The 18,097-nt window shown below is 35.6% G+C and overlaps 1 protein-coding gene and 1 non-coding gene across 4 annotated transcripts in view; both read left to right on the top strand.

The window, feature by feature from the left end:
* LOC114524429 (rho guanine nucleotide exchange factor 12-like) overlaps positions 1 to 18,097 on the top strand; it is a 37,486-nt gene that overhangs the window by 9,060 nt on the left and 10,329 nt on the right. For 2 of the 3 annotated variants that reach the window (XM_028545502.1, XM_028545503.1), the window contains 21 exons: positions 4,684 to 4,752; positions 7,163 to 7,213; positions 11,156 to 11,212; positions 12,924 to 13,139; positions 13,236 to 13,334; positions 13,471 to 13,677; positions 13,986 to 14,037; positions 14,468 to 14,523; positions 14,673 to 14,771; positions 14,902 to 14,950; positions 15,123 to 15,186; positions 15,254 to 15,351; positions 15,434 to 15,506; positions 15,655 to 15,732; positions 15,807 to 15,864; positions 15,944 to 16,048; positions 16,389 to 16,497; positions 16,738 to 16,823; positions 17,161 to 17,197; positions 17,307 to 17,357; positions 17,707 to 17,758. In XM_028545502.1, the coding sequence (XP_028401303.1) occupies positions 4,684 to 4,752; positions 7,163 to 7,213; positions 11,156 to 11,212; positions 12,924 to 13,139; positions 13,236 to 13,334; positions 13,471 to 13,677; positions 13,986 to 14,037; positions 14,468 to 14,523; positions 14,673 to 14,771; positions 14,902 to 14,950; positions 15,123 to 15,186; positions 15,254 to 15,351; positions 15,434 to 15,506; positions 15,655 to 15,732; positions 15,807 to 15,864; positions 15,944 to 16,048; positions 16,389 to 16,497; positions 16,738 to 16,823; positions 17,161 to 17,197; positions 17,307 to 17,357; positions 17,707 to 17,758 (1,766 nt within the window). Of the gene's footprint in view, positions 1 to 4,683; positions 4,753 to 7,162; positions 7,214 to 10,192; positions 10,623 to 11,155; positions 11,213 to 12,923; positions 13,140 to 13,235; positions 13,335 to 13,470; positions 13,678 to 13,985; positions 14,038 to 14,467; positions 14,524 to 14,672; positions 14,772 to 14,901; positions 14,951 to 15,122; positions 15,187 to 15,253; positions 15,352 to 15,433; positions 15,507 to 15,654; positions 15,733 to 15,806; positions 15,865 to 15,943; positions 16,049 to 16,388; positions 16,498 to 16,737; positions 16,824 to 17,160; positions 17,198 to 17,306; positions 17,358 to 17,706; positions 17,759 to 18,097 lie in introns of those variants that run through there. The other variant, XM_028545504.1, reaches the window with a different exon arrangement.
* Trnaa-agc lies at positions 16,192 to 16,264 on the top strand. Its single transcript has one exon. It is a non-coding gene; the product is annotated as a tRNA-Ala (tRNA).

The following is an 18,097-nucleotide window of genomic DNA, read 5'->3' as shown; positions in this document are numbered from 1 at the left end:
TTGAAGTGTTTTGTCTGTTCATAAACCGTGCAAGTTTGATCGCATCAAAATCAATCACGACAATAAACATTGGTATCAATTATCTCAACTGACGGTATATTTTCTTATTTAACTTGGTTTCATGGTATTGTCGTTGACTCACGAGCCAGCTTAAACCTTGGATAGACTGTTGGGGAGCTACAAATGCGCAAACTCACGATGTGTTCCTAAATCTTATGTATTACAAGTGTCATTATGTGACTCGGCATTTGTCTTGAAGATCGGGTTAGAATTATTAAATACTGATCAAAAGCAGATGTACCATGAGAGCACTCGTTATTACTGTGTGAAAAATTGCACCTTATAAACCCTCATTTTAAGTTTTTTAACGAAATACTGGTCAAATTATGTATCTTCTGTATAATCGTCATTTCTTTTTTACATAATAGCTATTGGGACGCGGTAAGGCCCCTCTTGATTGCTAGCAGGTTAAGTGCAACTAAGATATCGATTTCATGATTATTGCACCACAATTTCTATGGATAATCATAGGTTTATTTTAGTATAGCGTTCATGTCTGCTATATGCTATCAGAAGAATTATGTGTAATTATAAGATATGCACGTAAATGAAATAGATTCAATATTTAAAGAAAATCTGGGTTGTATCTGTATAACCTTGGCATTGGTGTTTATAATGGGATATTCTTGTGTGCAATACGTATCAGTTAATGTATTTCATGTGACATGAAGTGAGTGATGATGGGCTCGTACTGTTCCATGGTGCTTCAAAATCCTGAAATATTTTATGCGCGAGACCCTCGCTTCTATGATTGCATGAAAGTATAATTTGCGCAATGTTATTCTTTAGTCATGGTTACATGAATCATGTCGATGGCTTTTGGTATCATCACTATATTTAGAAAGTGACTCACATATCCTGCCTGGCTTTATATGTATGCACTCCATTCATTTAAAAATTAGATTAGTTTTCTGTAAAAGGCAAATAGATAAGTGCGTTTTGTTTGGTTTTCATATTGACATCATTGATCAGGGTGTTTTGTGACAAACGACGCGAGGCGTAAAAATCACATAATTTGTTTATATTACATTTCATTTACACTCCAATTTATAATAGTATATAATTGTTTAAAATATTTATCATCTATACCTTCCGTGTCACTGTAGAATGTGGTTTTAATGTTGTGTTTAGATTTTCAATATTACTTTACAATCCAATACTAGTTGATGTTTTGAAGCATCATCAGAAGGCTCTTACCTCGACTCTTAATGTGCAATAGACTATACAACAAGTTTACATTTACACTAAAAGCGCCTATTCCTTTGAACATCATATCACATGGATCTATTCTTTGAGTCAACTGAATTTTAAAAGGCACATGCGTATAAGCTTAAGATTGATTGAAGTGCGAAGTACCACATTCAGTGATTGCGACCTTATTGGTGTAACGCGGAAATACTGAAAAACTGCCGTAGTTTAAGACACTTATGAAGAATTTGTATACATTTGTGCGAAATTTGAAAAATTATTAGTTAATTTGAACTTTTTTGTACCAGTTTTGTACTCAAACAACTGGAAGTAGGACAATTTATTCCATTTTCAGTCTCTAGTGTACCAAAAACCACGTAAGAAAGAATTTTGGTTTATAAGGAATTAAGTCCTGTTACGGTGTTGTAAGGAAATGTAGTGTGAAATAACAGCAAAATAATTGAAATTCTATTGTCTCTTTAATTAAACTTCACATCATATCGTACGTCATCTGCGCGTCACTACCAACAGATCAAAACAAAAGAATAAGGTATTCCAGAAATGCAGATAAAACACGACAGATCACTGATCATGAGACGGATATCGTTCCATATGCTTAGTGCATGCGTGGCACTGTTACTTTGCTAAGTCGAGGATTTTCATCCGTTTTTTCCAGTGCGGGCGAAGCAGCCTTAAAAAAAATTAATCGCGCGGATGCATAATGGATGGTTTAAAAAGAAGGCTTCTGGCAGGAAACAGAACTGAATGAGAAGCATTCCTTGAAGCTATTTCACTCCACTTTGCTCGAATTGTGTCTCAACCTCTGCTTTTGTTATACTGAATTTTTGACTGCATTTTCTTTCTACAAAAGATAGCACACCATCTTTGGTTGTGGGTGTTTCTTAGCGCATTGACATTGTAGACCTTCGATTGAGCGTGTAATTAATGCAAAATCTTTGTATGTAATATGGAACGTGGTTCTAAGCCATAAGGTGTAAATTTCCCTCTGTTGTTGATAAAAAATATCTCTTGAATCTATAATCTGCAATTCATCCTAAATAGAAGGTCATCTTGATTGAAGGTAATTCTTATTAATTGGAATGTATATTTTATAGCTATCAGAAGGAGATATAGTAAGTGATAGATATAAGTAATTTGTGTCTATAATACAATTCCTCTTACAAGAGGAATTGACGGTCGAAAAGATGATCTTGAGATCGATTGAAGCAACGTTCTGAGGTTGTGACGACAGGGCAGTTATAGTAACATTTACCGAAAGAAATATCCCCCAGTATGTTTGCTTAAATGAAATTATATGTAGCTTTTTAAAGGAACTATTGACTTTTAAATTATTTGTTTATATTTCTCGTTGGTCAATTCAATATTGCATGTAAATCGTGATTGGATTGTAGCCATGTAAGACATGCAGCCATTGAATTGCACGCAATTGCAAATAATGTTGGAAGTAAAGAAGGCTGCTTTCTTTCGCCATTTAATGATAAAACTTAATACGGTTTTATATATCAGAAAGCTTTGAAACTATGAAAACGTTAAGAACTTTCGCTGGCAAATTTCCTGACGATCATGTCTCTTTATACGGTAGCCATAGAATGTAACAAAACATCAATTAACCATCGAAACCTTGTCTACACCCCTATCTCTATAAATAGTCTTTCGATTTATAAATGCATGCGTGAAGGCGTAGGTAGTGTTAACAGGATATGCCAGCATAGTCCAGATGTTTCCTTCATATCCTACTCGGCAACGTTTTGGGTAGTTTGTTTCCATACTATATAGTTTCTTGCTTAATGCGGATTTATAAGAGGCGTTGCATTGGTAAAATCAACGATCATATACATAAAGGCATTTTAATTGGGATATGTGCAAGTGATAATCAAACCAAGCAATTTACGGCAATTTTATAATTGAACCTATTGTAAACATTGTCGAAGTGTTTTGTTGTTCCGTGAGGATCACGCGATGAAGCTAGCTTTTAAAATATGGTTTGACCGTTTTCGAGATCACAGCTCTTTAATTTGTCATTTGGACGAAAACAAGGTAGCGGTGAGTTGCATTTCTTGTATTCAGTGATATCCTGATGCCTTGAGGTTCAAACTGCCCGTATGTTTAGCAAATACTGTATTCGGCAGGTCAAGTGGGTACAAGCTATGGCGACTGTCCAGCGAATATTGAACGAATATAAAGGATCATGTAAAATCATCTTTTTTCATTTAACCCACTGCACGGCGGTGCTTTAATTTGAACCATGAAACCAAAAAAAAATACAGGCTCAGTTGTTACTATATATATATATTCTTCAATCCAATGTATATGGATATCGCTGTGACGCGTATATGACCATCATACCGTAGATTGTTTGTTTGCCAATTGTTTGGACATAATAAATACCTTTCTTAAGCTCCTTCTCTTTGAATTCAAATCCGTTGTTCACAATAAATTGCTCGCGAATCTTAGTCACTAAAATATTAGTTCATTGGTTTAAGATGCACATCCTTTCCTTTATCTGCATATATATACACTATGCTTCCGCTAATACAGTTTATATGCATTAATCGATCTAGTTTGGTTCACAATAGTTCTAAGAATTTTTGTTCCCTTGTCACAAGTGCCAGTAGTCATTTGTGTATGTGAATAACATTTTGACTGTCGCTGTATCGATGCATGCGGTAGATCACCCGTTTATATTGAGACTGACTTGGACAACCTCGCCTCGAAGACTACTCTAGTGACGGTCTCAACCAGGCTCCATGCATGGCGTATGCATATATAATTATTGTTATTAACAGCCTGTTCAAATGTGCGTCAAAAAATCGATAAACACGATTTATATCGAGAACTTAATTCCTTGACAAGTAGTAGATTTTAAACTACGACAAGTAGTAGATGTTAAAAGAGTATACGAGCATATCTCTGTGATCAATTAAAAGACTGATTTGCATACCCCACATGCACTAATGATAAGATAAACTTAGATTGTTCCACAGCCACCATTACTCCACTAGTCTCTGTATATGTAGCGACAGGTAATGATTAAGTGGAAAATAAACTTTAAACACAATTTTTGTACCAGGGGAATAACATACGATAACATACGATTGAAGTTAAGTTAACATACGATTGAAGTGAAGTCTCAAAGTGATGATCTCGCATCCTGCTGGGAGCCGCTGAAACTAACATCTATACAACAACGATTCCTAGAATCTCAGTGTAGAAAATTGCAATTTCGTATTCGAAATAGAATGTTTCCCGTAGAATTCGTTTTCAGTTACACCCCGAGATGAATTAGTACTATTAGGTTGAATATCGGCGAATATTTTTTTCAATATTTTTTCAATGGATAATTCAAAATAAATAATAATTTTTAACCTAATGCTGTATGTATATTTATAAAGTTTTGACTACGTTTCTTTATAGTGGGATAACGTGGAAGAACGAATCAAGACTATTCGTCGTTATCTAGAGCAGGAACAGCTTTTTATAAAGGTAAGTAAATAATATTGATTGATTCGTGGGAAATTCAGTGGAGACGCGACATTATTTTGTACTTTCCATCCATCTTATCTCCACGAATAACGTTTTAACAAATCTGGCGGCCATTACGGTATATTTTGCTGGGTAAAATGAAGAAATTGCCAGCCGAAATGTATTTTAGCCCGTTATATATGTCCATAAATCCCATCTGTTTGGCTTACAATGGAACTAAAAGCCTTTTTTATAAACCTCTCATTTAGCACAGCCTGAGAACATATATAAGTCTACGAACGTTAAGTGTCTTGTTTTGTTCATCGATTCTGCTTTAAGTAGCAAGCATGAAGTGAAAGCTGCTATATTTCTGAACATGGTTCCAAGCAGCTGAGTCCTAGCCGCTGTTTGACATAAAAAACATTTTATGCATACACTGATCAGGTCGTCAAAAGACCAAAAAATATATTTCAAAGTTACAAAGAATCACAGATAGATGGCACCTGCCACGGAACTGCTGCAAATAAGTAGACTCAATATCGACTTATTAGCGAGCCCGTGCTTGTATTGCATGCAATGTGTTGGCCATGGCAACGAGAAACTATAAAACCGGTTTCGAGGATTAGTGAGGTGAGGTCGAGAGGTATCTTCGTCACTCTCTTATGAGGATTAGAATCCTACTCAAGGAGGACAACACGATAGCGACCACCAAAACAAACCTTATCGAATAAATGATTTTAGGGAATGAGGCAGGGTTTCCAAAACGATTACAGCTGTGTGAAAAAGTGCGTAGGCAGAATAATAGAGGAACAGAATTAAAGACGGCGGTCTTTCGTATATAATACTTCTACTCTAGAACACCTACGTAGAGATTTAGAGTGTACGGCTATAACTTATGGATTATTTGACTGTGTTCAACTGCAAGAATTATAGGTTCGGAAACGTTGCGAGAAATGAATCTCAGGTCCTTCCACCGATGTCATGTACTATTCAACATGTTCCAATTTTCGCCATCTTCACAAGCATAATTGGGCCCATTCTTCACGCGAACAGATACAGAGCAGGAAGCATCCGCTTCCTGAAATTTGGAAGCTAAAATTCGAGCTTTTCGCGGCGAATTTTGACCTGGTTTCGCTTTGCGTCTCGTCTAGTTGAAAATGGCTTATAGTCGTGCCAATAAAAAAAATTCTGATCCTTCGTTCAAGTAACCATACATAGAATACAGTGGAGCCTGAATAAGGATTATAAACGCAAAACAAAAAGGAAATAAAACATGATAAACTATTATCAAATGCAAAAAATCCGCAGTCGCCTTCTTCAGACTTCACTGGTAATTTACGGTGCGTTCTGCAACGGAAATCTTTCAAAATTTGCTCGTGTTTTGAGTTGGAGGAAATATAAAGTTAGCGCGTTACTATGGCAGCGGCTTGATATCAAACCAATCAGCGAACCGCAATTCAACGCTGAATTCAAAGCTGAATTGCAGTAATGTAGTCGTTAGTAACAGTCTTCTATTAAATAATTGGAGAAACATGAATCTCGGGTGCAGCAGGTGCAACTCTGTAGGTACTGTTGCACCTGCTGTCTGTCTTCACAAATTCATAGTTGCACCACAGGGGCACAGAATACTATATATGCAGAAGTCTTCTCTATTGTTTTTTGCGTTTGGGCCATTAGTCATTATTCGTCACCGAGCAAGTGCCAGGGGGGGCGACTGCTTCTGTTAACTGTACTTGCTAAGTGGTGACGAATCATGCATGACGAATTACGCAAAAAAGAATGGAAACGAAAGGTTTTAAAAGCCCCGTTTAAACTACAGTCAATTTATCGTCATGGCACAGCACGGCTAAAATTGGTACCCATGTTCAGGCTACCAATACAAAGGCCGAGCACGGATGAAGTTGGCACGGGTACCCATTTTAGCCGTGCCGACAAATTTAGTGTAGTGTGAACGGGGCTAAAATCTCCATTTTCCTTCCTGTCCGCTAAATCTATATAAGTCTATTAACTAAATCTATTGTCTAAACAAATATATATAAGAAATAAGCATTAATTTTATCCCTGAATATGAAATTTTACCATTCTCACCAAAACGTTTAACCCTTTGGTTTGCGGTTCTCAACCATTGTTTCATCAGTGGCGTAGCCAGCTCGACGACAATTAATCATGCTATGCTAATATTTTGGTGTACATTGACTGTTAAAACAATGAATTTCAAAAGAAATGAATAAAGATAATAACATAAAATTTGCATAGCATGGCTAAATCGTCAGGCTGGCCAGGCCACTGTGTATCATTGGACTTTAGCTTTTCTCAAAACTAAAGAAAAATCGGTTGAATGTTTTTCGTGTTAAACCTTTGAGACCGTGCACACTCTGGGAAGGTGAGCTAAGGTATTAAAGATTTTAAACTTCCTTCTTTTGTTACTTAGAACATCCAATCTCAGTACGACGACAAACCAACTGAAAAACTCGAGAGAGAGGTAATTAAAATTCTTAGTATTGTAACATCGAGTGCGATATATGCTTGATAAATATAATGATGATGTCTAAACTAAAAGTACTAGCATACTAAAAGACTCTTTATATATGCATGTGTTGAAGAAGGATATGGTTTAAATCTTTGAACATAGCTTTGAGACGGCAACACTTGTAATCCATTTTACTTGAGAATTGAAATGGAAGAGATGAATGAGTTGAAAACAATGAAATTGTGACGTAATTACCAGAAAGGTCGAATTCTGGTTTTCTGCATTGACTTCAATACTAAAGTGCTTACGTATATGCAAGCATGTTGACATCTTCTACCACGCAATTCATATTTCGATCTGATAATCCGTGCGCATATAGAATGAATTAAACTATTTTACGCTTAAGAGAGGCAGTGTATATAATTATAAACACGCACACACACAGATCATATCTCAATCCTAAGACATTAGAGGTATTCTACTATAGGGACCTTAGGTTGATGTTAACGACGTCAAATTACTAACAAGCATTCTTGCATGATTTTATAAATCCTATTACCACTGCTTTTACGATGATGCACCTGTTTTGAAGAATAGCAACAAACTATTAAAGTTAAATGTATAATATTTAACATTGATTTCTATAAAGCAAACGGAATACTGATACGTCATGAATTTACCAAAGCAGCACTCTTGACGAACCCTTTTCACCTTTGGTTTTGAAGTGAACGTTTTATATATTTTGCGCTTAAACACAAACTTCAAGAACATTCATGCAGTTGTTAAAGCATGATAGTTGCCAAATCCTGATTTACTGCTTAGGCGAATACGTGACTATTGCTTAGTTTGCTTTCAAGATCACTCCCAAATACGCAGACGTTTGATAATCAGATGTTTGTAATGTTCCAAAACAGGTGCATTGTAAAAGCATTTGAAATTAAAAACTTCCTTTCCGGTTCGACGTTTGCCGCAAACGTCAATCTCATAGAGTGTCTTGAAAACACAAAACGTTCGTTATATATAAATACAACCTCATTCCTTGGCTTTACCCTCGGGAATACGTTGGCTGGCGAGTTTACTGTGATTTCTTCTTCGTTGTTTGTATTTGAGAAAAACTAAACTAACGCGGAGTCACCTCAATATCGTAAATTTTGAGCAGTGAATTATCCTTTCGATTCGGCACATGTATATTGCTTTCCAAAAGTATTTCATCAGAATACTTAGACCATACAAGTATACAAATGTGGCAATGCTCTCCATAAAAGTGAAGTGCTGTGGAAGAAAATATTTACTTTCGGAATCAAAATATTAGTTTACTTGGACTTGGACTTTGTTTTACACATGAAGCTATATAAAATAGCTTTCAAAAAGAATCTTTATAAAGAGATGACATCGATCAAAAACCTCAAGTGGTATGTGCTGTTATTCATAAAAATATAGTTTTAAAGCGAAATCTTAATACAGATACATTTGTGATTCGTGATATAGGAGCACAAGTACGGTAGATAAATATATAATGAGCGGTGAAAGACTATAAACAGTGTAGTTGATCGTACACAAAGAAATTCAACAGACACGGTTCTCTTTTCGTAATAATAAATACAAGTTTCATCGCACATTTGCATGGATTTGCCATGTGTGAAATTTCACATTATTTCAACATTGTCTATATAGTTTCGAAGAATATTTTAATATTCATCAAAGTATTTGCGTAATTTGATGATCTTTAAACATGAATTATAAGTGTTCCTCATTTTCTCTTTTCTCGCACTTTCATTATTTTCGGACATTTACTGTCCTCGTGATTCAAAACATTGGTCAGTGTACATGCTAATTTTATCACATGGATGCCTGGAAAGACGAACTGTCTAGAGTTTACGGACGTGATAACATGGCGAATCAAAAATAAGACAAAAAACTGAAAAGTATATTGGACCAATATTTAAGAAGTGTATTGCTCAACAGCAAAGCCGAGGCGATTACATTACTCAGAAGGCATGCTGACAAGCATCAAGTGCAAAGGTCTATAATATATAATGTTTACTTGGGTATATTTTATATAATGTGATTTAATAAGGTCGACGTAGTTTGTCTGAAAAACTGTTATTAAAATAGAGGCTGGTTTTTTTAGCACTAGACTCTAGAGAATATAGCTTAGGTCATTCGACACCCGGCTATGTATATGTACAACACGGATACTTTCCTACTTTTATATTTTTATTTATAGAGATCTTCCTGCATGTCACGTTAGTTTAAAATTGTCTGCAATATTTTCAAACAAAAATATGTTAATTTCGAGACTTCACGGACAATTGAACTTTTTATCTTTTGTTTTGGTAAAGAATATAAAAGACATTAGAGACTTTAATTGGTATAACCTGGTCTATAAATATATCCTTGCCTTTTTAGAAACAGAGCTTTGTTCTAAACTCAATTGGCACGATCTTGTGTCCTTGATACAAACTTGGCTTCGTTTTGACTGCAAAAAATTCTGCATCAACATGTTAAAACCATGGTAGTGCGAGATATCCTGTAGTTTCTTTAGTGTGTTGCTTCCCTCCTGTTGTCAGAATATAATTTTACTTTTGTACAAAATCACTGTGCTTACCTTCCAAGATAGAGCCCTCGCAGGACGACAACGAATATACAAAGCTCTTCATTGGTGAAATGCAATTTGAAAGAACCTGCATGTTCCTCAAGTTGTATTGTTTTTAAGAATCCAGCTAGCTGGATGCTTCCCTTCTGTTTATTTGAGTAGAAAAAAATGAACACTACGTGTAATGCATGCAGGAAAAATTTAAGACAAGCAATGATATATTCGCTTGTTTGCCAATTATGTTAATTTAGCCACATCGAACAAACTTTACGTATCTTTTTGCATTTTCATAACGTTTCCGAGTGTAAACTGTCAATTTCCGTGCGTTGCTTTTGTTTTAGGCAAATGTTCATTATTATGGATGATAGATATACTTGATTAAACATGCTAATTTTTTTCATACGCTCAAAGTGTCCGCTAAGTGCGAGATCTTCAGGAAAGATGTCTGCGCTATAATAGAGACAATGTAAATGTAAAAGAAAAAAGTGGGGTTGAATCGGTGGAATAATATTATCGTCTCGGAATTGTAAACCAACTTCATTCTTGACTGTTCTTCATGCAATGTTTCGTAATGTCGGAAGTGAATACTTCACTGCTGGATAATTCTCGAATACGTTTCAATATATACAGTTATACCGCTCGAGAAGTCCAAGGGGATTTCTTATCATTTGATTAAGAACGCTTTTAACTATGAAACCGTCACGAAGTCGTCAGAGACGCGCAAGTTTACCAGCCATACCTGTATTCAATAATCACATCAAGAAACCATTATGGATGCAATCCATGCTGAACCTTGGACGAAGGTTTAGGCTAAGTGATTCAAATGTACGATATTTTTAAATCCGGATATTGTGTTTGTTTGAAGTCTAGAATCACTTCATACGTGAAGCGCTTTATATTAAAAACGTTCTAGGCAGAAACGAGCGGGCAAATACTTTTAAATTGTTACCGCGTAATGCATGCGATAATGTTGTTTGGATTGTTTATTATGTGGTCATAATGGCCGCAGTTGATGAATTAGTGTACGAATGACACTATTGTGGTATTTTTTTACACTCAAATATACGCGTGTTGCCTAAAATCTTCGCAGCCACGTATAGTCGTCGTGGGAACAAGAAATTATAGAATGTGGTGTTATTATATACGATTATATACGAGTGTATGACTGCATGCTGTAATTCTCGAGTTTTCGTTATTCAGTCATTAACAAAACGAGATGCTTTCTTCACATTCACACAAATCTAATATATTGTAATATTGTCGTATATATTTACTTTATTATCCGCCCGACTCTGGCCAGGTGTATATTATAAGCCACTTGTCAGTTTGAAATAATGAATTCTTGCTTTTTATTTCAGCTAACCGAGTCAGGAAAACGAGCAAAAGCGCTTGAACAAGAATTAAACGCTTTATCGGTATGTAATGTGTCAGTCTTTCTTTCAATGCTATTGTGCGTGTAGGTCATTCATGAACAATTGGTTGATATATAATCGTTTTGTAATCTCTTACATTGTCGTCCATTACTGTTTTTTCGTCATAAAGCTGCGATAAATGAGGAAAGAATTTCAGCGAACAACAACATAATTATGCATGTTGCAGAGAAAACTTTTTTAGTAAACCTAAAATGGCAAATATACTATTAATTCATGATAAATGCAGCATCATGCATTTGCATTTTGTCCCTGATATTTTATTTGCAATAAGCTGTTTCGTGAAATATTTAATTTTGGTCTTGGCATTTATGCAATTGTTTTATTAACGTCCGAAATTCCAACCTTAGTTATTATTTCACTTTTATATATTTGATAGAATTTTAATGCATGAGCAATGATATTAATAACGATAATGAATACCTGTGCTCGTGCCAAGTTTTTGATAGAGGGCAACAATTAAGCTTCTTTCAAACGTGTTAATAGAGGAGTGAGATTCTGTGATTGACACGTATAAGGTCGTGCATGCATGCATGCTAGAATAAGTTCTGAATATACTTGTGAGTTGTGTGCAATTACAAGTATTTAACTATAAACAAAGTGAATACATCTTTAAGAGCAGTTCTCTTGTGACAGTGATAGGGAGAGTGCATGAGAGATAGTTAAAATGATATAAAACAACTATGTGGCTTTGCAAACACCTAAATTGATAATGTTAATATTCGGTTTTTTCGAGAAAAAGCAATATCTGCAAACATGCATGAACACGTACAACTTGATAATATTATGACCCAACGTACTGCCACTGCTTTATGCTGAGACGGAATGTGGATTGTGTATAAACTAAATGTACGTACGATTGATTGTGAGTTTAGAGACTATCCAAAGTTGACTATTTTAACTATATTCTAAGTGCATGTGAACACTTTCCTTAATTTGCTGCGAAGTCTTGAAAAAATAACACGCCCATATACGTATGTAAGTGCAAAGTATTGTATTAAATTCTTGACCTCAATTTCGCCTTAAATTCTTCACCTCAATTTTAGGCCGTTGTTCAGTGTGCAATTAGGCAAATTGGAAAAAGTTTATTTTCTCTTGTGTTTCGTTATGATATTAAAATGCATGCTATATATTGTTAGAGATTCACCGGCTTATTGCATCATTTCCTGAATATCACTTAATTCGTTTAATATTTAGAAACGAATAAAATTTTTGATGAGTCGCAAATGGTATTGTCCTTGACCCTCAGCATGGTGAAATTTTTACAAAGTCCTTAAACAACGTCTGTTGATATTGTCTATTTATATTATGCTGATAACTTTCAGCGGTCATGAATTCCTATGAGGCATACTCGGCATGCAGTAAACCTCAAAGTGCTAATGTGTAATCTTCACTTGTAATATAGAGCAGGAAGTTTAAATCGCCCTTTATAACATTTTTTGACTGATAATCGAATTGAATTTCTTTAACAGAGTCCTGCATCATTCAGGCAATGCTTTATGCTATATTCTAAGTATTTTAGATTTAACGAAAAGTCTGCGTAATTCTTGCTCTTCAACGTTAGTCTGCTATCGCAAATTCACATTTGTTTTACATTTTTGTTATATACAGCGTAAAAATACAGTGTTTACGACGTATAAATTCCGTTTGATAAACTATGCATATATCAATTAATGAATCTTTTCTCTTTTTTTAGTCAAATAGAACAAATTTTCTACATCTGTCAGGTGAAACTTCACCGACGAACCCAGTGTTCGGCGACCCAGCGGACTATCAAAAACCAAGTTCTGCCAAACGACATAAAACTGATGCCAGTGTTACTGGTTTGTACGACAATCTTCAAGATGCCCTTGCATCACAATCTCCGTCAACAAAGCCCTTAGAAAATCCTTTTGAGGAACCACCTAAATCGGTAAATTTTGCGTCTACTCTTATAATATATAATATTAGACTTTCCCCTAAAGAGACGACAGCATGTTGTATAGCAATTTGTATTCGTCTTGTATAGCCCGAAGTCTTCACTTTTCAATCGTCAGAGAGACCTGATAGTTTCATTTCCAAGCCATACGGTTTACGAAGACAAGCTGTAGTAAGACAGCCCAATCGGGTAAGAGTTATCGTGAGGTGGCACTGAATTACATGGAGCATGAAGCTCCATTCCTTTCCACGAGGTGCCATAGGCCATGCTTGACATATTTCAATGAGTGTATTCTAAACTGAACTTTCAATATCTTTTATTATAGTCGAAATCTCTGCCTGGAGCAAGCCGCTATAGATCAGATATTTACAAAGCAGTAAAAGAGAGCGAAGAGGCGAAGCTGAATGAGAATGGAGAAATAAATGATAGCGAAGATCTGAGCGATTCAGGAATAACTTCAGTAAACATGGCTCGTCCACAACAACAAATTATGTCAATTGAGGATGATGATTTTCCTTCGGAAGACGAGAAGGTATAAATAGGTTTAGATTATAACACTAATCAAGTCCTACTCTCCCCTAAGTATTGTTAAAGACGGTTTTTATACTCGTGTGTTTGGCGCATAAAAGTATGCATGCATGTTTTATGGGTCTCGGTCCCTCTGTCTTTCGTGCACGATGACTGCAAAGACATTTTTGGACTGCTGGGGAGAGAATGGATATGAAAGCTAGGGTGCCGAGTCAAAGGCTGCCTGATCGTATAATTATAATTTCTGTGAAATATTTCTATACAAACCTATCACGGTCAGTTATGCAGTAACAAGTTTTTTTACTGTATTAGGTCGAAGATCATGGTCCATTTAACGACCTAACTCTACTTAACAAAAAACCAGGTGAGTTGGAATAAATTTTCTTAAGTATAAACATGCCTTAGCCACGAAGGCGAGTTGTCTAATTGTTTTAGTATACACCGTGTACCTAGATATATTAATTTCGAGAAAATAATCGATACACCGCAATTACACGGAAAAAGAATTTAATCAATTCAATTTTATACGGTCGCGCGAGCGAATTTTTCCCAAACGTTCACCATCTCGAATAGACAATAGTTGGGTAGCCAATCAGAATGTAGGATTTGTAATAGACAATAGTCGGGTGTATACTAAAACTGTATATTTTATCAAAAAGACGACTGGGAACGAGTCAGCTGACACCATGCTACTGCAACGATCATTGCAATGAACGTATATCCTTCATAAATGGTGATACTCCACATGATTATGTCGAGCAATCAAATTCTCATGTACTTCATATTATTTTCAGCGCATATGGCAGTGTTCCTTCACTATTCAATCTCAAATAGTGATCCAACAAGTTTGGTACGTAGAATTAATATACTCCATGCACGTGCACCTTACGGACGGAAAATAGATATTAGTTTTTAGGGTTTTTTTGCATATTCACCTGCATATATTGTTGGACTGTACATTCTGACCAATATACAAACAAATCACACTAATTTTTATAGTTATTTTGGCTGGTGACTGATGGCTATGATGACGGCTCTTCAAAAGAGATGAGAAGATGGATTTACGAAATTTATTCCACTTTTTTAGCTGATGGAGCGGTGAGCTACGTTACAAAATTTAATAAAATCGATCATCGATTTCATGCCAATTTTGACGATTTACTAAGAAACCATTTTCATTAAAATGGTACGAGTGTTTACAACAAACTAAATAAACAATTTGTTACAGCCGTTAAAAGTTGATGATGAGTCTACGAGCGAAGTGGTGAAGAAAATAAGTGAGACAATAAGTTATTTGTCTTTGTTTATGCTGCTGTATATTTTGGAACATGATGTAGTCTGTACTGTGCTGTAGTTTATTGCACTTTGATAAACAACTCAAGATCCTTGCAGACGATGACGCGAATATTTTGGGAAGATGATAATTTATAACTGTACTATTGTTTTCAGAATCCACTCTAACGAATGGAAAGTGTAGTGAAGAGACCCTCCGAGGGCTTCTAAAGCCTCTCAGGTAAAACTTATATTTGGATTATTTCACTACTGTTGAAGTTTTCTAACAGTGGATGAAATTATTTTAGGGCTGCTGCTGCGAAAGACGTCTCAGCCCTTCTCTCTGATTTTCGCGCCAAACGAGCACTTGGGTTGGGCAGTTTGTTTGGAGATCATCAACTGGAAGGTTCGTCATCCAGAATATATATACATGTTGAATCATTGCTGGCAATATATAGTACGTACAAATAAATTATGGTTATATTTAGATGACAATATGGATCGAAACAAGGAGATTACTGTGGTTGAACAAACGTTGGTTCACCATTTAAATAATCTACTGTAAGTTATTGACATATCTAGCTTTTTTATTTGACATCTAAAACATAAGAAATTGTCAATCCAATTAAAAATACAGTAAATAGTATTTACAGTAGATGTGTTCTTGGGATTATGGATTTGTAACTTTTGGTTTTGTTTTTGAATGAAGGAATGAGGTTGAGAACCTTTCAGATCCAATGAATTTCAAACCATCTGATGAACAAGTTATCAATCAGATTTTTAGAAGGTAAGAATGCAAGGATATTGTATTATAAGAGTTAAAAAAGGTGATCAACGTGCTGTATTTTTTCCTGCAACCAGTGAGGCTCTGTCGTGGTCCATTGCTACCTTTATGAAGAATGTTGGAATTACAAACAAGGTGCAGTAATAATTAATCGATGCTCTTATGTTGTGAATTGTCTTCACGGTTGTTAATTAAATTATCTGTGCTTATTTAGGGAGCGAATTTGAATACAAATGTCCTAGAAAGGTGCAAAACCTTCATACATAAAGAACCGAGCGGTGCTAGTTTCTTAAGAAGTACAAAAAAAGATAAGAAGAAGGTAGGTTACAAACGATTGGGAAAAAACTAGGACTGTTCAGGTTTTAAAATATGTAAAATCTCTGACTCTGTAACGTAGAAAGTAATACGTCATATGTAACATAAAAGACTCAGTTCCGAAATATCAACCACTCGAACCGTCTTCACCTTGTAGCTCAGTTGGAAGAGCATTGGACTAGCAAACCAAAGGTCGCGGGTTCGATTCCCACCGTGGTCAAGCTAATTTTTCAGCTTGCCCGGTTGGTGACTCAGAGTAGCAAAATCACATATATGTTTGTTAAATAGTTCACTGAGGTGCATACGCTGCATGTATCATAATATGTTATATTTTTGTGTATTAGCTTACCAGAAACCATTCGTTTCACGCAACGGTCTACTCGAGCACGACGTATTGTCATCTTTGTCGCCAGTTAATTTGGGGAATTGGGCACCAGGGTTACCAATGTCAAGGTAGGCATAACAATATTACAACAAAACTATATCTGAGCGTGGCGTCTAAAGAAACAAATATTTAAACATAAATAAATCGGCTGTTTACCTTTTGTCTAATATTGTGCATCATTGTGTACTAATTTCGTTCATCATGGGAAATGGGAACTTTGTGTAAAACGTTATATTTATTAAGAATCTGGCGTGGGAGAATGTTGCACACGCTGTTGAATAAATTCAAATGTAAACACTTTTTTCTAGCATGTGAATATAATGTGCACAAGTTACGCTGTATTGATGCTATCGATGAAGTGTGCACAGGAAAGAAGAAAGAAAGGATCGTCACGGTTGGTCAATGTATATTTTCTTAGAGGAAGAAAAGTTTTGCCGGCCAACGTCAATAGCTTATCAATGAATAAATTACAAATACAAACCAATATTAGCATAAAAATATCAGCAATGATACAGTTCACACGCCGCCAGAACAACTTTGCCTGCTGAATATTCGTTTCCGCAACGCCGTATCCGCGTTTTTTCCCAGATCTCTACAGGCGATAATTCGCTATATTCTTAGATTTTGGCATTCATGTATTTTGCTTGCTAAGCAATTTTCTCACAATCAGTTGACCTTTTTTAAGAAATGTTCGCTGAAGCTTGATGTATTTCATGTATCTCTTACTTTAGAGACCCGAGTCGATACGCCGCGGTAGCTCGAATGCATGTACGTTTCTTTCAACTATTCTTTATAATCATATTGTTTCCAATTTATCCATATTAGTCTCATTGGAGCTGTTATGATGTTAATGTTAGAAAATTATTTTCACCTGTAGTAAAACCAAGTGAGAATGGGGATCTAAATCCTTCACTGGAAACAAAAGAGGGTATGGAAAGAATACTATTTTCAATCAAGTGAAGTGAGAAATGAGAATGCGATTTTCTTGAACGTATTTAAAGCAAAGTGGCAAACCCTCTTAAGATATTTCGATAAACTGTATTTTGTACCTATATAACTACCCTATACGGTTGGCGGAAAGACATTCTTAAGAATCAAATCCTTGTAAGACGTGGGAACATTGGCAAGTATTAGGCCAGGCTATCATACGCCTGCAACATCTGTCTTTGCTCCCTATTCCGGTTTTTACCCGCAATAATGGTGCATCACGCACTTGCGGCGGCATCAGGCTATGTACATTTAAGCCCGTTTTTTGAATAAATTATTTTTTGTCCTAGAACCTCCTAAAAGAAAGTCATGTGATGATCGCATTGCATCGCCAAATCCAAGGTACTGTCTTTTTTTGTGAAAAGTTTCTTTGAAACATCGAAATTTAATCCCCGTGCGTGTGAAAGATGCTCCAGTGGAAAGTACAGCCATTAGACTAATATTCACGATGAAGCGAAATAGTTTTTAAACATTTGAAAAATTGACCAATTGCGAGTCTCGATTAACTGCATACACAATTTTCGAGGAATATTCATTTAGCAAGCTAGGCTAGAAAGGAGTTTTTATTGGTTGGACGTTATCTCAATTAAGAACATTTTTTGAGTTCCTTAACGCAATATATATAAAAAATGCTTTGTGATTTTTTTAAAGCGCCTTTTTTTAGATCACTAGTTATAAATA

The sequence above is a fragment of the Dendronephthya gigantea genome, unplaced genomic scaffold, assembly GCF_004324835.1.
Source record: "Dendronephthya gigantea isolate DGI-Jeju-01 unplaced genomic scaffold, DenGig_1.0 000031F, whole genome shotgun sequence".
Classification (NCBI taxonomy): Eukaryota; Metazoa; Cnidaria; class Anthozoa; order Malacalcyonacea; family Nephtheidae; genus Dendronephthya; species Dendronephthya gigantea.
This window is presented reverse-complemented; position numbering and strand designations above follow the sequence as displayed.